Source organism: Rhyacophila brunnea, unplaced genomic scaffold (genome assembly GCF_057557595.1).
Source record: "Rhyacophila brunnea isolate RB1 unplaced genomic scaffold, BYU_Rbru_1.0 scaffold_5, whole genome shotgun sequence".
Taxonomy (NCBI): domain Eukaryota; kingdom Metazoa; phylum Arthropoda; class Insecta; order Trichoptera; family Rhyacophilidae; genus Rhyacophila; species Rhyacophila brunnea.
The window spans coordinates 20,784,339-20,807,479 of record NW_028233170.1 but is presented as its reverse complement, the minus strand read 5'-3'; the positions used below and the strand labels follow the sequence as shown (position 1 = coordinate 20,807,479).

The 23,141-nt window shown below is 31.7% G+C and overlaps 2 protein-coding genes across 8 annotated transcripts; one reads left to right on the top strand and one right to left on the bottom strand.

The window, feature by feature from the left end:
- Nucleotides 1-253: 253 nt before the first annotated feature.
- On the top strand, nt 254-16,105 carry l(2)37Bb (FAD-dependent oxidoreductase domain containing lethal (2) 37Bb). Of its 7 annotated transcripts, none has more exons than XM_085956219.1 (8): nt 254-439; nt 8,069-8,421; nt 8,506-8,809; nt 10,245-10,581; nt 12,139-12,385; nt 14,275-14,307; nt 15,060-15,174; nt 15,935-16,105. In XM_085956219.1, exons 2-8 carry the CDS (start codon nt 8,113-8,115, stop codon nt 16,072-16,074), a joined length of 1,485 nt encoding a protein of 494 aa, XP_085812345.1. In that variant the 5' UTR covers nt 254-439; nt 8,069-8,112; the 3' UTR covers nt 16,075-16,105. The 7 variants fall into 7 exon arrangements, with proteins under 7 accessions (XP_085812345.1, XP_085812347.1, XP_085812346.1 ...); XM_085956220.1 differs by lacking the exon at nt 254-439 and adding an exon at nt 846-971 and having other exon boundaries at nt 15,935-16,100; XM_085956218.1 differs by lacking the exon at nt 254-439 and adding an exon at nt 3,885-3,913 and having other exon boundaries at nt 15,935-16,100.
- Nucleotides 16,106-16,135: 30 nt separating this feature from the next.
- Nucleotides 16,136-21,901, bottom strand: LOC147066148 (calcium load-activated calcium channel). The gene is made up of 5 exons (XM_085956224.1): nt 21,762-21,901; nt 21,252-21,329; nt 18,868-19,042; nt 17,346-17,486; nt 16,136-16,471 (listed from the first exon to the last, which is right to left on the bottom strand). The coding sequence occupies exons 1-5, from the start codon at nt 21,820-21,822 to the stop codon at nt 16,375-16,377; spliced, it is 552 nt and encodes a 183-aa protein (XP_085812350.1). The 5' UTR covers nt 21,823-21,901; the 3' UTR covers nt 16,136-16,374.
- Between the last annotated feature and the right edge of the window lie 1,240 nt (nt 21,902-23,141).

The following is a 23,141-nucleotide window of genomic DNA, read 5'->3' as shown; positions in this document are numbered from 1 at the left end:
TAATCAATTTACGAATAAAACCTTTATATAACAAATTTTTCAAACACTTTTTTGAATATCCATTCTACACATGAAGTAGTTTTAAAATACCACATATTTTTTTACAGGTTTTTCTTATTTTTAAGAGGTAGGTACCTACTTTTCTGTTGTATTAAAAGCTTTTTTACGAGTGGAATAATAATTTTGATTAATCACGCATGGAAAATTTTATTATATAACTGGCAATTTTATTTTTAAACGTCAAAATAAAATCAATCCCGAATTACATACAGAAATAGGTTATGAACTTACGTGACTGGGTTATCTCTGATATTATCTAAATGAATTGTAACAGCAATTATTATCCATTGACGTGTAAAGAAAATACAATATGTATTTGCCATCTAATACTAAAAACTGAAGATTGAATTTACAAACTTATGTATTCTTCTTTATCCAAGTGAGTTCCATTATCTTTCTTTGTTTATAAATTATTATAATTACATAGGTGCTATCACCTACTGATTATTGGGAGAAATATAGGGGTAATTTTATAGAATTACCGATTTAGGTATTATCACCAAATATTTAATTAATATTATACATAGGTACTATTACTGTGTTTGATAGAAAACTATCTCTATTAGCCACTAATTAATATATTACTTGATTATTGGTTGACAAATATTTTTAGTGGGTATACCTATACCACAGAATATATATATATATATATATATATACGGGCGGTCCTCGACTTTCGTACATAAGTGGTTCCTGAAAATATGTACGGATATAGCGCAATGTAAAAAAAACATCAAAAAATGTATTTTAAAATATTTACAATCAGGAAATAAATTCATTTACAGGATCTTTATCTGCACTGGCAGCTTCTCCAGTGAATTTAATATTTTATGTAAAGAATATATTACCTAATGGCTGCTTATATACCTACACCAAGTGACGGATTGTCTTTCAATACGCCCTCCAAATTGGTAAATACATGTCATAGTAGAAGTGTGAAGTTCCCTCCAAATAAACTTGCAATGCGAAGTCTCGTGTAGCTAATTGCAATGTAGGTATCAGTTTAAATTTGTCGAACCAGCCTCCATTTGCTTGAAATTCCATGTTTCCATTCCATTTCATCGAGCCATCCAATCTGCATGCAAAGTAAGAACCATAGCTTTAATAATTGAAAACCTCAGAGGGACATCTTTTTTATGTTTATTATCAATTCATGATGGCAAAGATCCTCCATTTCATCCATCACTATGCTGTGTTCTTTGAAGATATATTTCCATGGTAGACCGGCTTAAGTCGTACGAACAGCTAATTGAAGCAAAAGATTCGGCTTTTTCAGAATGCTTAATTATTTCAATTTTTGTCTTGATCGTATGAAGAGAGTCCCTAATTTCTTTTTGTCAGTATCTACACTGCAGTTTCTCCATTTCTCACTCATGTTTATAAATTTATAAGGGCAAAATATTTGAGGAAGCGGAGGAGAGGGGTATGATTACATGGTAGCATACAATTTTTGCATTATCGACAAAACTCTAAATTTTAAGAAATGAAATTGAATGAAATTGAGAAAAAATGAAAAGAACATAATACGAAAGTCAAGGACCGCCTGTACATATAATATATATATATATATATAGGTACAAGTAAATCCGCTATACACCTTACTTCAATAATAATTAATGTACTATAAGTTGACAGAGCTCTAAAATGGTTGAGATTGAGGAAATCAGCACATATCTTAATACATTGTGTCAATTTAAAAATGACATAATTCTTCGATCAAGTGCTAACACTGCGACTGGCGCAAGTCGTTGGCCATTAGATATAATTAGTGTGTTATTTAAATGTGGTAATTAAAAGGTTAGTAGTGATTGTGTCCAATGATTTAATGGCTAAAAAGCAATCCTCATAAAAATATATACTTACCTCTGTTTGTACTGTTGGAGCTTGGAGCGACAATATTCATTTATATTTTTTTACCGTGTCATAATGCCTATTATAATTAAGGAAAGTAAAGATGCAGTACTTACTCCATATTATCAAAACAAAAAATACCCCGAAATTCAGTTTTTCAATGTAGACATCAAAATGACTGTATTTCAGACCAATTTATACAATAATAATAGATTGCGTTAGGTTTTGGTTTGTCTTTAAGTTTAGAAAATTAACTGCATTGTTGCATTATTTACTTCTATCATTGTTAGGTTGAATCGAAAAAAAATAAAATTGTATCACATTGTATAAATAATTTTACTGACATGTGTTGTTCGTTCATTTTGCGTTCAGCGACGCTGTGATTAGCCGGTTTTGGAGGTTCATCGAGAGTTTAAAAACCTACTTTACAAGCTTTGCTGATATTCAAGATGACACTTTTAAATGTTTATAAATAGTTTTGAAAGAGAATTACATAACAAAAAAACAAAAATGCAACAAACTAATATACCTACATGATTTTTTTAATAAAAAATAAAACATTTTTCAATAAAAATTTAAATTGAATGTTGTTTTTTAATAAAACGTTATTTTTTTAGAAACATAAAATTTAAATGTTCTTTTTTTCAATACCCCCCTTTTACATTTTCCCTCAAATTAGGTTTTTTTTTTCAGTTCCTTAAAAAACGTAAAATAGGGGTTATACTGTATATAGAAATGAGTTAAGTCTTAAGATACGACACTATCTAATGGAAATATGTTCACACCGTAACACAAGTAGCAGGGAACATATTGTTTTAATCCAAAATACGACTTCTGTAAACGTCGTGTCGTATTCCGTTCCACATTACAGGACATCTATGTCTATGGACATCCTGTCATATCACATCTCACAAAATACGACGTCTATAGACGTCGTGTCCGCGAATGTGTTAAGTAAATGTACATACCTAGTACATTTAAAGCATCGGTTGACTAAAATAATCATTTAATAAAACAAGTATACAAAATTAAGACTGAAGCTGGCTCTATAGCTCTAGTTGGTTAATACCTATATAAATATTTGTATGGTTCATTTACCTAGTAACATTCAAAAGTTCTCAGATAAATTATATTTTGGCACAGAATGTACAATTCACGTACTGAAATTTTTAATAGCTAATTTTGTTGTTGAGCAAAGTCTTATGATTGAGGATCGTGGTCCATAGGATTTGTTTTCTACCTATTTATTTATTATATTATGTACCTAATGTACATAATTTAAATAATTATTAATTTGGTATTTACATAAACGCATCCTATAATCGCTTGAAAATTTGGTTAGATCTATACATTCATATTAGGGACATTATAATTTACCATCATCACCAAAGATATAAAAAAAATAATAACTATTTTGGCTCTGGTATTTTTATGTTGTAAAGTTTTAAATCATTAGCGTACATTAATTTGTTATCAGAACTTTGCTTCAAAATATACCTACTTTTAAAATAAACAAGATTAATTTGATGAGAATCTTAAATTTTACACCACAAATGCTGTTGATCGCACGCAAAAACTAAACAAAAAAAACATCGTACTTTAACAGAATTTTCTCTTAGCAAAAGTACTATTATGTTCTTCTGCTTATATGACGTCATTTTTGGCTCAAAATAGAATTACACAAAACTTCTTGAATTTGATAAGCTAAGAATATAGGAAGAATGGTTTACTCAATTTTTATTGAAAAATAAATCTCATTGTATTTATTACGAAGTGACTTGATTTGATAAGACACCAAATGATAGCATAATCTATATACACAGAATAATTTATTTTACAATTTGCTGATCATCACAATTACATGTGAGTTTTGTTAACGTTATCTTATTATTTTTTCATATGTTATTATTTTAGTTTTCATATCAGATTTTAATGTAAGCCCATAAAAGGCCGATTAGCTGTTGAGATTCTCTCATTTCTAGCTGTGTCAGAGAGCTAATAGGTACAAGCATTCACGGTTTGTTTTATTGCTTTGTAATAATTGTTCAATAAGTGTCATTAATTTAAACAGTTGTGGATTTTTTGTAAATACTACATTACAAAAGTTTTTTTATAAATCGAGAAACTGTGGATGTAATAGTGTTATGTATTAGAGTGAATGTCAGTTGATTTAACATAACCATTAAGATTAATCAGTGTTTATCGTAAATTGGAGATTCCACATGGATGTAAAAATGTGACCATCAATAAGTACTCATGAACTATCTACCATATAGGTCACAAGTCTGTCACTTCATCGTTACTTCAACAAAAATATAAATATTATCTGTAAAACAAGTAATCATTAATATTTCTGTCGTAATAATAAATGGATATAATAATCTTTTTACCACAATCATATATAATATTAATTCCATAATAAAATATGTGTAGAATGGTGTCAAATTCTTCTGACAATGCTGACAACTCGTTTAGGTGTTAGTAAAGTTACTTTCAAATGACACTAACAAAGTAATTTCATCGTGGCCACAATGCCAGAAGAATCTGTCCTCCCTCCCATCTGAAGTGTTATATTAATTAAATCACCACTAACTTGACTGATTTCTATTTTAAATACCGCAATAATATCAATTGTCTTGCCAGCTATCAACATTATTTAATATAATATTGACATTGAAATGACAATGATGATTATTATCAAGCGATTTTAAATTCTTTTACAATACAGTTTTCTTGTAAAATCTTCTGGATGTATTTGTGTAAGTCTGAATCTTAATAACTCAATACATATTGTGAAAGCTAAAAGTGAACAGATGAGACGCATTCTGTCTTTTTAAATTGAATTAAATGGAAAATAAACTTGAAATGAAAGAGCGATTTTATCAGAACTTTCCAAAATAAAAGTGAATGGACTAATGAATTTCCGCATATTAATTAAGTATTATCAGAATTGTTAAAAAAGTGAATTACCATATTTTATCGTAAGCATAGATATGGACCTCCACAGGGGCAGTGGAGTTCGTATTAACTGACTATTCATATGTGTATAAAGACGGCCACTCTACGATGGCTGGTATAAATTATTACTGCCATGTATATTTGGGACGAAGGGATAGGGAGATTGTACAATTTAACATTAATATAAACTCATTTTTTAAGAACATTTGGTAGGTATACTGGAAATCGATCATTATTAATATTTTCTTTAACAGTAATTTTTTATTGAGAATATAGTGAATGGGATTAATAATACTCAAAATTATGTGACATCATTTATAAACAACCCCTAAGGCAGTAATTCCCACAACCGGGGTTCTGCGGAACCTTGAGGCTCCGCAAGGCGAGTTAGGGGCTCTGCAATAATTCGCAAAAGTTAAAACTTGCTACAACAATTTCAGGCGTCAGCCTATAATGTCGTGGGTCCCAGGCTAGAATCCTGGGTCTAGCAAATACACATTGGTTTTTAATTTGTGTTCGAGTCAGATTATGGACCTAATAGATTGAGCAAATGGCCAACATCTATTTTTCTTAAATAAAAAAAAATCTGTTAACACAAACCTCCACTCTGTGGAGGCCCATATGAACCTTTTAGGATCGGAGATGGTCAAAAGAAAAAAGAAGACAACAATTTTTAAGTTTTATGTCAATATCGGGAAATACAGTAATCAAGGTCATCGCCGACTATGCACTATTCAAAACATTAAAATTTGTAAAATTGCATTATAGTTACAATCAGTGTTGCCAACTGCCAAAAATATTGCATATAGGGTATGAAAATAAGCTAGTTGGCAGAAAAAAACGCTAGATTATCATAAAGGTACTTAGAAAATGTTTAGAAACCGACACTTCAAAAAAAAAATAAGTCATAAATTCAAACATAGTTGCATAACAAAGAATTAATTCTTTCACAGCTAGTAAATACCAACAATTAATCAAGTACGAAATTTGGTCATCACTTCAATGTTACTTTTAATTTATTGGTAAGATTTTATAAGGTACAACAAGCCAGCATAGGAACTTTCAAGCAAATCGATGTAATATTCTAGCTTTTTCTAGTTTGCAGTATCAAAAAACACCAGATTTAACCAGATTATTTTGCAGCTAGCTGTCTATTTAAAAATGATAGATCTGGCAACAAAATCGTTAAGCGGTGTCATCACTGGTTACAGCACAGAAATGATTTATTACTATACTATTTATTGTTAAGTGTGTGTTTATTGAAATGCCTACTAACTTTGGATAAAGATATGTTAAATTAACCATCCCATCTCAATTTTTGTCTGTGGCGCTAAATTCCTATATATTTTGAAACTAAAAAATATCTTGTAAAAATAGTAAATTCCAGCATTTTTAGAGTGGAAACTGTAAGTTCCCAGATAGCCATGATGATGTGTCGGCTACCATATAGAACTCACACTTTACTCTGAAACACCACAGTTTTTTGTAGATATTGCCATCGTGCCAAATCTAAAATTCTGTAATATTTATTGAAGTACTTAATTAAGCTATCTTTTTTTTTACATACAGGTTCATTTAAAAAATGCTACAAGAATTGTTATTGAAAAATGTTTTACTAAATTTATTTATTTACACACTTACTACCATCATAATATTGTGATTAAAAATATTTATTATCTTACAAAACAAAGTAACTTTTGAATGTTGTTATTTGTACGAGTGATTTCATCACCTTAGTCTAGCAGATAATTAATTATTTTGGTAAAATTCTAATTGTTGTCTTGACATAATATTATTCGACTAGAGCAGGGGTCGGCAAACTCTTGAACCAAAAGAGCCAAATATGAGTGGCACAACGTTTAAAAAAAAATTCGAGAGCCATACGTATATTTTTATAAATATGATTTATTTAAATGAATTAATTACATTTTATAGTTGTTTATTTATTAAGTGAAGAAGATTTCCAGAATAAAACTAACGTAATTACTTAATATCATATGTTTTTATTGTTAACATTATAAATATAATTTTTACAGAATATGAATTACATACAATTCTTACGCATTCCTTAAAATTAATGTGAACAATGACCTTCCTTGCATTTCTTTGGAGAGTGTTTATGTTTGGTATGTAACTTGTAGTTTTTAATTTCAGGCACGACTCCAAAAAATTCTCATCGGTTATTTGGCTTCTCTAAATGCTATTTATATTGTTCATGTTTGAAAATGATTGTTCACATACATATTATTATGTAGACTCGAATATGAGTTCGGAAAGCTATTCCATAATTTGTATTAAAAATCGTAGTATCTACTTCATGTAGATCTTTTAGAGCGCCCCACTTGTGTTGTGAAATTAAATTGCATTTTTCTCTCTCCATATCCTCAATTTTGGTGGCAAGACCAACAAATTTTTAGCTCCATAACTATTTGCTTTTTAAATTCACCAATAAAATTGTATTTCAAAAGTGCTCGTGTCAATATCAAATGGAGAAAATTTTGATTTGTCGACTTTTGCAATGGGCGGATTTAAAAGAACAATCATACCTTTTTGCATCAACCATCACGGAGGAAAAATTAGGCTCGCTGTAATGTCATTATATAATATAATAAGTGTACAAACCAATGACAAAAAATTAAAATTGGGAATTTGGCAAAGAGCCGCACGCCAATACCCAAAGAGGCACATGTGGCTCGTGAGCCGCGGTTTGCCGACCCCTGGACTAGATAAAGGAAAAAGGAGTTAACCCTCAGTTTTTTCAAAATAGGTTTTATTGGATCATTGAACACAACTAAATACACAATGTGTCCTAAGGATTTTAGCAGCAAATCTCGAATTATCTAAATTTAGCTTATAATTTTTTTTAAAGATGGAAGTGAAGTGGGAAATAAGACTTAACCATCGTTTTTATTGGTTTTTCTTTAATTACCTTAATAATTGATATCAGATTGGGAACATAAAATACCAAAATAATTATCTTAATGCACTTAAGGTTTATGTTTATTGTATATTTTAACTTTGACCAAAAACCATAACAAAAACGTTTTTGTGCCTCCTGTAAAATTTGATTTGTGTGGGTTAAATCCTTTTTCCTTTTAACAGTTGATTATTATGCATGTATATTTTTGTTATTAACTTATAATTATTTTAATAAATATATTGTTTATTAGTATGTACTCTATAAAGTTTTTTTTTGTAGGTGAAGAATTATATCATCTATATTAAGCCACATACCTTAAAACCATGAATCATCTTCGGAGTCTGCAATGTAAATATTTTAGAACAACCAGACACTACTCAAAAGTTACAAACCCTGATGGTGAAAACCCATTTTTGAAAACCTTTCGGACCTTAGGAAACGATTTTCGTAGAATAATTCCAAATGCTGAACAAGTACATTACGAAGATGGAAACAGTGAAATTGAAAACTTCCCGTCTCAAGCTGACGTCGTCATTATTGGAGGAGGCGCGATGGGCTCATCGATCGCATATTGGTTGAGAAAAATGGCTGGACAGGGTCTCAGTATCGCCGTCGTAGAAAAGGATCCAACTGTAAGTATTATTGAAAATTATTTTTAAGTTACTTTATAGCCCCGTATATTTGTTGATGAAATATAGTGTTGTAATTGTTTGCAGTACTCTAAAGCGTCTACTGTCCTATCGGTTGGTGGGTTGCGGCAACAATTTTCTCTACCAGAAAATATTCTAATGTCCCAGTTTGCCGCAGAATTTTTCAGGACTATTAAAAAATCTTTGGGCGAAGATATCGATGTGAATTTCACTCCCGCTGGATACTTGTTGCTAGCCACAGAAGAAACAGCACAGCAATTAGATGAGAACTATAAAGTACAGAAAAAATATAATGTCCAAAATGAATTATTAAATCCAACTAAATTAAAACAAAAGTTTCCTTGGTTGAACACAGATGGAATCGTTATGGGTACGTCTATAAATTCAATATCTAGGTGTACTTATTATTTTTTTATTCAATACTGAATAAACACAAGATTTCACACAAGAACTCACATCTTTCACTTCCCGGATGAGTCCTCTATCCTTTAAGCTATTGATCCACTCAATAGACCACTCACCCAGAAAGTTAAAGATGTGAGTTTGAGACCCAATCAATCCAATTTTTTTTCTAGTATATATTATGTTTCTAAAGTTTTTCAAAATTAGAAAGAAAGGACATTCGTAAATCAAACATTATTTGCAATTATCTAATAAATACAGATTGACTATCAGCGATGTTCTTTGGCAATGTGCTGCCTTTAATCAAACTCAAAATGCGGCATCATATCATATTTATGTTTTAAATAAAATATAAATCATTTCCATGAGGTTTTTGAAATGCACCCATGTCTCCGCATTCACAATTATTTCCAAGTACCACAGGATAAGTTTTTTCCTAAATTTTAATATTTCCGGCATGTAATTTTAATTTAATGCCCAGATTCACGGTCACAATGATAGATTCGTATGGTTCCATGTAGTTGTTTTCTTCAGATAATAACTGAATTTCAACGAAGAACACTTCTCTTTCCTTGTGGCTGATATTTCGCATGGTATCGAAATTGAATATGACTTCATTGCCCACCATCTTTCTGATGAACACCTGATCGTCAAGAAAACCAGGGTTGACGAACCTTTTTATGTACGCGTGCCAAAATTTCCCAAATATTATTTTTCAACTGTCTGACGTGCCGAGTAGGTAGGAAAAAATAGCTTTTAAAAATTCCATTAAAAAATGATGATGTTCTAAATACCACTCACAGAACATAACACACATATAGCTTTAACACTTTTTTAAATTACGCCATACATTTTGGTCCACCAATTTGTCAACGGTCAACTGTCTGACAGAATTACTACTACTAGTTTCACAAAGTTTTGTTTCTTTTTTGGTGCAGTCATTTTTGTAGGTAGAAATGAAATTTATTAATTAGTTTGGTTCTTTACGCATATATTGATACCAGAATTGCTCCGATCAGATGAGGCGTTCTCTCGTTACAGTGGTCTTAAGCATTGTAAATCGATCAAAATTAGAGGTTTGCGGTGTAGGATTCCCCGCCGCCTGATGAGGTTAGTGCGATAATATTATATGTGACGCATAAAGTCTTAGGACCGACCTATACAATTATATATTTACATTAAACGTACTGCTTATTCTTGAAGAGTTTTTGTCTGCTATTTTTCATACAATGCGATCTGTTATTTATTATTATTAGTATAGGTTTTTTTTCTCGTCAAACGCGTGCCATGCAAAATCATCTCGCGCGCCATAGGTTCGCCACCACTGACCTAGACAGACTGGTGGTTTTGGGTAGTTTTGTATTTTCACATAAAATAATTTTTTTATTAAATAATGTTTCTAGGTTGTCATGGATTGGAAAATGAAGGATGGTTTGATCCCTGGATACTATTAAGTGGATTTAAAAATAAAGCTATTCAATTAGGTGCCACTTATGTAAAAGCGGAAGCCGTCGACTTCAAGTTTGAGAAGCAAGGTGATTTATTGATGGATGGGATTGTACCGGGAACATACGAGAGGTTAAGGTCTCTCTATGTGAAAACTGATGATGGCAAAACTAGAGAAATAAAATTTGCAATATGTGTGATCGCTGCGGGTGCATCTTCTGGCCATGTCGCCAGATTAGCAAAAATCGGTACTGGAAAAGGTATGCTTAGCATTCCTTTGCCAATTGAACCAAGGTATATTGATATGAATTTATAATAATTATGTTTATTTAGTTATATTTTGTAATGCTGCTGAATCCACTTCACACATCATTCATAAAATCCATTTTGTTAGCGGTTTACAAACAGGCAGCAATTTTGAAACTGGTTTTCAATGCCTCACTTATTTATATGAGACTAGTACATAATCAATATCCACAAACTACCTACCCCTTAACATTTAGCCAATTAAGTGTTATGCTTGGTTGATTGCCTTTTATCTATCTATGTAGTCCATAAGTCACTTAATATTTATTCTATTATGGATTATGTCAATACAATGAGTCACTTCAGATAAGAGTATAAACCAGGTGACTATTGAAACAAACTCAATAAGCCTCTGTCACTACATCGAATTTCGCTCCAGGAATATTTTAGTTTTTAGTTATGTTACTGAACTAATAATTTCTTGCTGACTCTGAAGAGAACTTAGCTATGCTATAGCTACAGTCCTACAAACTTATCTAAAGAACGATCAAAAATGGAACTATGAACTACCATATGGACGACATTTTGAAAACGTAATTCGAATTTCAGATTCTGTCCAGTTGCAAATCTTGATTGGGTAGTTTTCGACAGTGGCTTCCCCATCCATTCTATAGATAAGTTTGTAGGTCTGTACTATGCATAACTTAAAATTTAATGTTTTAAATTGAATTGAAAAACAAATTAAAATCAGTCAGTAATTTGCTTCTAAATTCAAATCTGACCTTATGCACAAACTCAATTTTGTTATTTATATTGCATACCATATAGCAGATATTATAGCCAGTATTGGTTGAGTCGAAAATAATTGGATTCACTAGACACGTCATGCTTCTATACCGCACCCTACTACATATTGTTGTAAAAATTTTTTTTTGAGATATCGAGATGAAAGTCAAATAAATTGATACCAATAATATAGTCTATAATCTATCCCTAGTTTCATCAAAATTGGTCTAGTATTTTTTGAGTTACAGGCGACCCTCGACTTTCGAACGTTCTACTTTCACACAATTCGCTATTTCATACGTTTTTTAAAATTAGAGATTTGGTCATGCAAAAACTGTTCGCTTCCAAGCAATCAATCCTCTCTCCTTCGCTCCCCATCACCTTCTCTAATATGTAAAAGGGCGGTATTCAACTATCTCTTGGCAAGTTTATAAAGATAACATCTGATTGCTAATGTACACTTTTTGATGTTTTTTTTACATCCCTCTACTTTTGAACATTCAACATTTGGACACATTTTCAGGAACCAATTACGTGCGAAATTCACGGGCTGCCTGTATAACTAAACTAACTCATAGACAGTTTCCAATTGTATTATTAGTATCAATTACCTATATGCACCAATAGAAAAAATACTATATTCTATTTGGTTATGCTATCTCTTTACATCATTGTATGACGTCGACTGCTGTATTTTTTCTGCCAAATCATTGCAAAATATGTTCAAGCTTATCAACCACTTTCTAGAATATATTATTATTAAAGATATGCTGAAATAACTTACTGTAATAAAACTTAAATTTTATATTTTCGTTTTAGGAAAAGATTTGTCTATTGCTTTAACAGTCAAGATAAAAATGCTCCAGGAATCAATACTCCGATGACCTTCGACCCCTCCGGTACTTACTTTCGCAGGGAAGGACTGGGTAACAATTATATTGGAGGCAAAGCACCCTTGCTCTGTGATGAGCCGGATTGTGGAGACTTAGATGTGGACCATAACTTTTTTGAAAACCATGTTTGGCCGCATTTAGCCGAAAGAGTTCCAGCTTTTGGTGGAGTTAAGGTAATTCTAGCCAATAAATAAGAATTGTATATCTGGCAATACACTTTGCTAAATCATTTTTGGTTGAAATCACCTATGGTTCTTTCTACTTATCATTCATAAATTACGAAAGCTCAAAGTAGTTTGTTTACCTTCCACACAAGCAATTGTTTTCCGCGCACTCCCAATTGACTGTGTGACATGCAAATAAAGATGAACTTTCAGCTTTCGAGTTTCATGCATCCTGGTATTCATTACTACATTATCAAATTTTTCATAATTATATTTCTTAAACTAATTTAACAAAACTTTGTACATGCGGTATCCGCGTTGGTCAATCAAGCTGCGGGTTCGATTCCAGAGCTAGTAAAAAAATGCATCTCTTTCAATGTATGTTTGATCCAGTGGGGAGACCCAACGGCTTGGGGGAATGACTGACAACCATTCGTCGTTGAAACTAGAAAGTTATGTAACTCCAAGAACACTACTTCACAGGAGACACAAAAAACATAGTTTCGTATACAAATATATGGTTTGGAGTTAAATCATCCATGATTTAACAATGTTGGAATTTTTTGGAATTACATCATTTGCAAGACGGGTAGATATTAACAACGGCCTCTAGATGGCATTCAAAGTCAGTTTTCGATTAAAACGGAGTTACACATTTTTTTAGTTTCATCGACGATATTACATAATATTACAAAATCTATTAATATAACCTCCACTCCTGTAGTGGCCCATATGCCTTAAGAGCGAAAATGGTATTTTAAATTTTATAACATCGATATTATTATGCTGATACATATTTTGCATGTAGTTTTGCCATACCATACGGGTTGGGCTCATAATTTTCATATCAGGAGGTAGGTTTTAAATTTGATTAAATCCACATTTTGACAATGTGAGAAAATGTGATATTTTCATTCCTCCTTACTATAAAGTTTCTTTTTACAAGCAACAAAACAAACATGCCGTCTCTCTGATAATCTTCATAACGTATGGCATTCAACAAGATGGCGTTTGCCTTTATGATGACGTGATTGGTTGAAATGGATTTGACGCTGTTTGAAAATTAACCAGACTTGATTTGTCCACTTTCGAAAATTAGTTAACGATTTGATGTTGAATTCCTGAAAATCACATAATGTGAAGCATTCAAGAGAGAGCATAGCCAATGATAAAAAAATTAGTGTTTATTTATTTATAAATTACCTCCTGACATAATGTATACATTAAATACAACCTCATCTTACATTTTGTGTTGGAATGAGAGCTAAGTATCCAACAGCATTTTTAAGGTTTATAAAGATTTGGGTATAATTAAATTTGTCTGTTCATTGATCAACCATTGATTACTGTCCTTTCTGTGTCAAGTAAAAACACTGTATATGCCAATAAGTACAATGGTGAGGAAAGGCAAAAACTTGATATCTAAACATATGAACACCTATGTGGGTGTATTGTCACATGCTATACTGGCTTAATATGTACCCTTTGTACGCTCACAATGGCCAAGTGGTTTACGCGTTGGCTTATAATTTTGTGGATTCCAGGTTCGAGTCCTGGGTCTGGGAAATACACTTATTGTTTTTCAATTTGTGTTCGAGTCTGAATATGGACTTATAGGTTGAGCAATGGCTAACATACATTTCTTGTAAAAACAAAAATCTGTTAATACTCCACTGTGTGGAGGCCAATATGATCTTATTAGAATCGGACATGGTAAAAACAAATACTGGTTTAATAGCCAACAAAGTCCAAATTATAGATGACTACAATATACATCTAATAACACAATACTTGTTTATATACAGTGTTTATATTTCTGACAGTTCAAGTCTGCATATTTGTATTGCTTTTGTGAATAATTTATTGAATTCAATTGTGTTGTGATTTGTACTGTGCAGAGTCCAAAATCGGAGAAGAGAGAGTTATTTACGGTAAGGAATTTTATAATATATTTCTTGTAGTGTTGCATTGTGCCATATTAGCTTTATAATAGAAAATTAGTCACTGTGACTTGTACATGAGAGTTCTTGAATTGAATTCCAGGCTGCTTTTCATTTTAATTTAACGTACGCATGTGTATGTACATATTATATATATATCTGGTCCATAAATCCTCGTTATGTGTTCTCACTACACCAGAGGTTGCCAAACTGTTTCAGTTAACAGCACTCATTGGCGTATCAGGATTTTTCCACGGCGCCCTAAACTGAAGATCAATCATCCTTTAGGTGTTTTTGCTGAAATATTTTTTCCAATCCAAAATCTAAACCTTGTAAACCAACAGGGTGCTGAAGTGCACTCTTTGATAACCCCCCCCGTACACATTTTTCATGACCCTATGAACATTTGGATTCTGCTTATGTCTAAAAACCATTCCTTATGAAAACATGTTTTGGACAGCTATAAATTCATTGAAGATATTGTATGTTTGGACTTTTTTGTTTATTTATAAAATTAATGTTGTATTTCTTTCATTATAAAATTGTATAAAGAAACCCTCATTCTTTTAGATTGTTTTTAGTGTTTAAATTTGTAATAAAATTTCCTAAAGAATGAATACCTTTTCTTACTGCTAGTAGAAACGCTTAATACATAATATGTGTGTGCTATGTAGTATAAATAGTTGAAAGTAATATATATTATATAATATGACAAAAAATAATATAAATACTTCAAATTTCAGGTCAACAGTGCATGGGCTGGATTTTATGAATTTAACACATATGACGAAAATGGAATTATAGGCCCCCATCCATATTACCAAAATCTATACATAGCAAGCGGATTTAGTGGACATGGTAAATACACTTTTAATAAAGTATCTACACATTTAATGGATGATTTGGATTCTATGTACATAATATGAATACGTGTATTAATTAAGGCTCTAAGTACCAAAAAGTAGTATTGCCTGTAGTTACAAAATACCGAGTCATTGCAGTAAAATTTCATGAAGCAGACCTTTTGAAAAATGTGGTTTTACAGTGTGAAGCAATCACGGCAGCTTCTATTAATTTAGGTATTAAGAACTCGCAAGTGTCAACACACCATCGTCAGCCATTTTATATTGAATGAGGTTGACCACTGTAGTGCTATTTACACCATTATAAATAAAACAGGCCAACGGACTTACAATGTCGACAGGTTTAAATATTTTGCTGTATTTTTTTGACTTGCTTGAGGTACTTAGACCATAGTTGAAGTTATTGGCGTTAGTATGTAGAACACTTTTCTATAAAAATGTCAGCTTTTTTGTTTTTGGTACTTAGCGCCTTAATTAATACACGTATTCATATGTAATTACATATTATTATAATGAACATGTGAGACAAAAAAGATAACACTATCTGAAATTATCAACAGATGGGTTATGGAAAATGTGTGTTATGAATAATTGTACTCGAGTTTCTCTTTGTTGAGAATGTATAATATCTACTAGCAATTAAGTGTTAATTATTCAAGCAAAAATAGTTTATCTGTTAAATGTATAATGATAAGATTACATAACGATTTATTGCTCTCACAAAAATGCTGAAACTATTATTTTAACTATTTCAGGAATTCAACAAGCACCTGCAGTAGGGCGAGCAATTTCAGAACTAATTCTCGACTCATCTTTTCAGACCATTGATTTGACGAGGCTAGGTTTCGATAGAATCATAATGAACAAACCAATGTATGAAACGAATATATTTTAGTAATATTACCAGAAATACATTTATTTAAAAACAAAACACTCTTATTAATTGCACTCCCATGAACATGTATAACTCCTTTATTAATATATTTCAATAAATAAATTATAATTCATTACACATAAATAAAAAACAAAAATGTTCACATACTTAAGTCCTATCAGAGCTGACTCAATAACCTATGAAAATGTTGACAGAATATGCCAGGAGTTGGAGTATTACAAAATATTGTTCACTTGACATGCTGATGTTAGTGGTTATATACACTGCTAATTAATTCTTTACTATCAGTTTTTATACAATTTATTTAAACTGTCCTGGTGTTGCACCAAACAAAGCTCCTCCTTGCTTAGATGCGGCTCTAGATGGAGCAAATCCTAATAACTTCTGTATATTTTGCCTGCAACACAAATAAAAATATTAAGTTATTTAAATTTGAAGATTTCTTTCTTCTTTCTTTCTTGAAGATCTTTACTAGAATTTAAAAAAGGACTTAGGGTCTTTCAACACAATTTAAAATACAATGAAATAAGTATGTAGTCAATCCCATAGATTTTTGTTGTTATCCCCAAATTCATGATTTGCCAGTTAGCTTTAAATAGCATATGACAATACACTAAAAATAAAATTGAAAAACAGGCTATTCTGAAACGATTAGGTAAAAAATGGAAGATTAAATAATGGCTTCTCAATACGGAATTAAATTGTAATTATTCATATATTAGACAAGTTCAAAGATTCAGCAAAGCGTGTCCAGATATTTTTAAAATATGAAACACGTAAGTATGTTGTAAAAATGAAAATAAATAAGGCGGGTTTCAATTCCACCAATTCAGAAAATAGTACTTTTCCCATGGCTACCAAATCTCCAACGCACCGGAGCAAGGTCATGTTGGTAGAGGCTAGAGTTTTTAAGGGCTCTTTTAAAATTCTGTTAATATAACCTTCAATCTGTGGAGGCCCATGTGCTCGGCTTACACGTGAAAATCATTATTATCAGTCAAACGTTTTGGTGCCAATGATGAGTTAATCAATATTAACAATACGCCAACATGAAGAGAATGAAGCACTTTAAAATCAAAAATTTATGATGGTATTACTGTTAACAATATTAAAAATAAATTTACTTGAAGATAGAATAAACAATCTTAATTCTTTAAGTCGTAATGAACTGTAGACTGCGAAAGGTTTAACTTGAGATGCAGCAGTTTGGATTACGCATACATAAATTAAAGCCTCAAATTATAGTTACCAGTCTCTAGCATTCAACTCACCTAATGGACATGGTGCATAGAATATAAAGGAAGATAAATGAACATTCGGTGAAATCGTCTCCCGGTAAATTCCTATGACTTAATCCCTGTATCCATGTTATTGGGGAAAATGGTAAACGGGCCACAACACGTCCATCAAATCTGAAAATAACCAAATACACGAATTACATTATTGTTTTACATATTCAAAACAGTATAACCCCTACTTTACGTTTTTTAAGGGACTGAAGAAAAAAACCTAATTGGAGGAAAATGTAAAAGGGGGGTATTGAAAAAAGAACATTTAAATTTTATGTTTCTAAAAAAATAACGTTTTATTAAAAAACAACATTCAATCAAAATTTTTATTGAAAAATCGTTCGAATGTCACGACCCAATCATTGTCAAGTGCGCGTAAATCGCATATTTTGAATATTTCCGACGTAAATCGCGGGAAAGAAAAACGTTAAATTAAATTAAATGTACTGAAATACATCGGGACTGAAAAAAATACACGCAATTGCCGGGAAAACGTGAATTCCGGGCACGTAAAAACGAGGTTATACTGTATTTTAATCGATCTTTCAAAAATAAAGGTTTTAGTAAGTAGATCTATCAATTAATCTGGAACTAGGCTGTAATTACAGTCAAACAGGTGGAACAGATCGAATTCCATAGAAAAATAAATGTACAGATTATAAGACTAAACCAGGCATGTCCAACACGTCAGTCTCCCCATAGACATCATGAAAATGCTAAAAACTTGAACATTCAATTGTAATATTATGTCATTTCATTAATAATAAATAATAGGGGAAGCATTAACCATTTTGGTTTTTATTTCCTTAACCAGCTTATGTGAAATTCAATAACAATGTGGATGTATCACTTGATTCATATTCGTACACTCACAATCTGCCGCAGGAGTGAGAGAAAGAGAAGATTTAAATCTTAGCGCTTAAAACTGAAACGTAGTTTCTCTTACTATCACAAGGTAGGTGAATAAACTCATCATTGTTATGACAAATGAGAAATTGAATATCTATATCCTTGTAATGGTGAAAGACAGTGGTGTTCAATTTGTAACACCTGTGTTCTCTTGTCAAATACACAGATATAAGACGTAATACATTTGTTCAAGTTTAAGAATGACAATGGGAGAGTGTGGTAGATCGGATTGATACTTTCACTGCCTTATTGAAGATAGTAATGCCTAGTCTAAACCAATGAGGTATGGATTTTTTTCACTGGATCATACCAAACCTACATCTAGTTTTGACTTACCTGCACCTTAGTGATATAAAACCTCGTCAACTGCAAACCAATCAATACCGATGGGCTGATAACCTCACTGACCGCATACAGCCTAATACTTGTACGCCGACGATTTACAAAATGTCAAGAACTATGTACGCTTCAAATCCATAGATTTAACGCGTAGATTTGACTTCAGCCAAAAGCCTATCCTATATTAAGGTGAATCAATGGTTGAAACATTACTTATAAAAGATAATGGGGGCGAACATTTAAAAACTTGTCTTACATATTATTAAACATGCTGAGTAATGCTGTAAAAGCAAAACCGATAGCAAACATGGACTTCATTTTGACAAGGGACAGATCACGGTTATTATTTTTCAACCGTTCCTCTTCTCGCTCAATTTTCTTCTTATGTTGCTTATCCAATGAATCTCCATGTGCTTCTTTGCGTCTTTCCACTAAAAGCATAAATAAATTACATCAACAGAATGTGGTAAGTATCAAATTAATTAATAATTTAGGTATATGACGGCTATAATATATAAATCGAGGAACAGTCCAAAATTCAACATGGCGACCAAAGCGTATGCTGTCAAATACACGGTACAGTGGCGAAGAGTAGAAGTAGGCTGTGGAGACCCGAGATAAATAGTACACACTAAACATTATTCCATTAAATAACATTATTTTATAGATAGAAGAATATTTTTTATCTATTATGGTTTGGCAAAGACAGGGTTTCATTGAATTTTAAAAACTAACCAACACCATCCACAATTTGTATTCTTAGTTCAATGAAAACAAATAAGTATGACTGACAATGTTTAGTACGGACTATTTTGGTAGGGTCTCCACAGCCTAGCCTACCTCCATCCTGGCACAGTATTATTATTGTTTCTATCATCACATATTTCATCACAATATAATAGCGTCTTTTCAATATTTTCATATTGAGAGAAATATTCATTGGAATGGATTGTTTTTCGTGTGCCACCATAGAGTTTTTAAGTCATGTGTATGTAGTTTTATTATTACAATTGAAATCCAATACGTGTAAAAATTTCCTTCAGATTAGCGTCAAACGTCTACATTGCCACGTATCACTCTCAAAAATGGAGTGGAGTGATTTTATACCATTTCTACACACAATAGCAAATGGTCCCAGAATATCGTAATAATCTATGTATTATTGACTTAATTACAAAATGAATCAAAAAACAAAATAGTTACACTTATCAACACTTAAATGTTATTACAATATAGTAGGTATAAAAAACAGATGATTCTCGTATTTATTTCTTCAAACTTTGATAATTTCTTGGCGATGGGTTATAGTCAGTGGCGGCTCGTGGATATTATATCTGGGGGTGTTGCAGTTGATTAAAAAAAAATGTTTATTTGGATTATATTTTACTATTAACAACAAAATTATTAAAATTAAACATGTATTTTTATTTCATTATAAAATTTATTCTTCTGTCTTTTTTCCTTGAAAAAAGGTCTATATCACCTTTTCGTTGCTCTCTACAGCTGTTGCGCTCAGAGCCGCTGCACCCGCACGCAACACGAAATACTGCCAAAGTGGCAGGACCAGACCAAGCTCCTAGCTGCGAGCCCTTCGCCCACTCGAGCATATTCCATCGAAAATGGTAATGCACAAATTCACGCGATGCGTCACTTTCTGATATTAGTTCCGCGGTGTATGATAATTATTGGATGTATCAGTGCGCGAGCGAGCTTAATACACGCTTAAATAATATTGATATTTTCATATAATATACATAAATTTATGTATATCATATTACATTTTTCTCAATTTGCTTAGGGGTGCTGCAGTTCTGCAGTGCATATGGACAAGCTGCCACTGGTTATAATATAACGCCTGAATATTGAATAAACAAATAAAATATTTAATATTCACAAAACTATACCGCTATCTTTCAAAAGAATCACATTTTGTTAGTTTTGTTAGTGTTAGCTAAAGAGCTCTTATGAGCTTCTGCCTGAAGATATAATCAATGAAGTAAGAGAATAACATTCGCTAAGTATTAATGTGCAGTTATTGAGTATTTGAGCAAAAATTTCCTGTTGAAGAGTTTAATCAGTTTAGAATGGATACACAAATTGGATAAATAAGTATGAAATAACTTTATTAAAAAGCCTAGCATAGGATTAACTAAAAATCGTACCTCACTTCTAAAGAGAAAACAGCACTTTAACACATAGTTCATCAATATGTTCGAGTTCATTTGCTTTCAACTACTATTATTATAGAAGAACCGAATAAACTATATAATTAATTGGTAAACTACAAAATACCATGTACGCCAGGCAGCTCTTTTAGTTCATTTGATGCCATAGAAATAAAGATCCCATTCATAAATGTGTAGTAGTGTTATAAATAATATATAGCAGAGCGTGATCAATCTCTGTGTTAGCCCTCTGGATACCAATTCACGAATGAAGCACTGCTAAATACGTCACCGAACCGTTTTAACTGAAGCACGTAAAATTTTTAGTTTTACAGGAGATATTGTGTGTATAGAGCTTCGAACGAAATGGATACAAGACATATAAGTGCGAGTGAGAAAGCATTCAGCATGCTTATACCTATATAAATATTGCGTTAAATATATTATTTTTTTTAAAAGCTAAGAATTTACTTACATCGTTTACTTTGGCGTTCCACTTCAGATTTCAATTTTTGATATTTTTCAGTTCGATATACCATCACCCATGTTAGACCTACGGATAAAATAAATTTTATAGGTACATAATTATAACGGAAATAAAAAATAGGTATACATATTGATAAGTAAATGCCATCTGCACAAAAATTATTAATTACAGCTGGCTGTTTTACACCATGCCGTTATGGACAAAGCGGAATCATCAACAGGCTTGCAACCCACGAACATCTTCGATTTTTTTATCAGTAGGTACTCTTCTTATGACAAGATTAAACCTTAGGCCGTTAAATTATATGTGGATTAATATACTACTTGAATTGCACGTGAATTAGTATATTACTGCGGCCATATTTTTTAATGTTATTTTTAAGATAACTTTAATTGAAAAATTGGGACGTTTCACTGATGATAATCACGATTCCACTGGAACCTGAGTGCACGAAAATTGGTATGAATATGAATGTATGGTATAAAAATGATGAATGACCTTCTCCTAAAAGCGCAGTACACACTGAAATAAAAACAATTAAAAGTGTATCGCTCCACATGTTTTAAATTGTCGATAACCAAATTAATAGTAAATTATATTTTTGAAGACATCAGCTATTCTGACGTCTTTCTTTTCATAGACTGTTATAAACTAAAGAGTGGAGGTTCGTATCTTTCAAGCTGAATCAAGCAAATCAAACTAAATCATAGACAAGATATGTACAATTTGTATGATTAGAAAGTAGAGCGGAAATGGTTTGAGATTTGACGTTTGGTTCAGTGTATTATTGAAAATCAAACTGTTCTCGGACCATCAGAAATGGTTTGACATGAAACGTCAAACCAATTCGGACGATCCATGGACTAATGACGATCTGTCAAAGTGATGATAGGCATTATTCAGCATTTATATATTGCGAGATGTTCATATTAATATTTTAGACATTTACACCATAGGAGTTCACTTGAATTATGTATATTATAGATTAATAACCAATACCTATTATTCATAACTAAACATACGCGAACAAGAAGCCGCTTTTGGTCTTATTATCCCAAAGTCCAGCCATATTTTCTATGCAAAGAGTTAGATTTAATATCATTACGTAAGTTTAATATCATTACATTATTATCATGTCAGACCAAGAATTTATTTTCATTTTATTTACATATATTTTGTAACAGAGATTCTGAACTGCAAACTGTCTTAAATCAACCCGGAATGATCAGGTTTTATATTATAAGGTACCTACATAATGAATTTTATCAATTTAATATGTTCGATTGTCGTCTAAGTGACAATATCATACTGTTAACATGAATACAATCTATCAACAAGTGGGCAATTATGAAAATCTTTAGACAAAAGTAATTTTTAAAAACTTTTGTCATACCTATAAATCTTATAAATGAACTAAATGGCTACTTATTCATGAAGCATTGTTTATATTTTGTACATTTTAAATAAATGAATACGACAGTTTGTTAACTTTGTGTTATCATAGACGACGATAGGTTAGAATTTCATAACAAGTTGACGTTTCAATAAATGTGTTTCTGTTTTAGAAACTAATATGTTATTGAATTATTTTTAAGTATTGGCAATTGGCAACACCAATTAGTTGTCAGAAAAGCGTTCCCGTGGACATTCTGCCAAACGGTCCCAAATCCAACAAGTCAAACGGTTCCATTTGATTTGTTTTATTCAGGTTGAATGAAACGAACCCGAGTGTCAGTGTTGCCGTCTAATATCAAATATACGATCGAGCTCAAAGAGAACCTCTTTGTTATTAAAAAAAAATTTTCCTTTTGAACCATAGTGTCACAAATGAATTTATCAATAGGGAAATATTAATTTAGCATTCTGGTAGCCCTAGTC

Coding starts and splice junctions, on each gene's coding strand:
- LOC147066148 (XM_085956224.1), bottom strand. CDS start 21,822: ATGTGGAGCGATACACTTTTAATTGTTTTTATTTCAGTGTGTACTGCG. Junction 19,043..21,251: donor GGAACGCCAAAGTAAACGAT/GTAAGTAAATTC, acceptor TTATGCTTTTAG/TGGAAAGACGCAAAGAAGCA. Junction 16,472..17,345: donor CTATGCACCATGTCCATTAG/GTGAGTTGAATG, acceptor TTTGTGTTGCAG/GCAAAATATACAGAAGTTAT.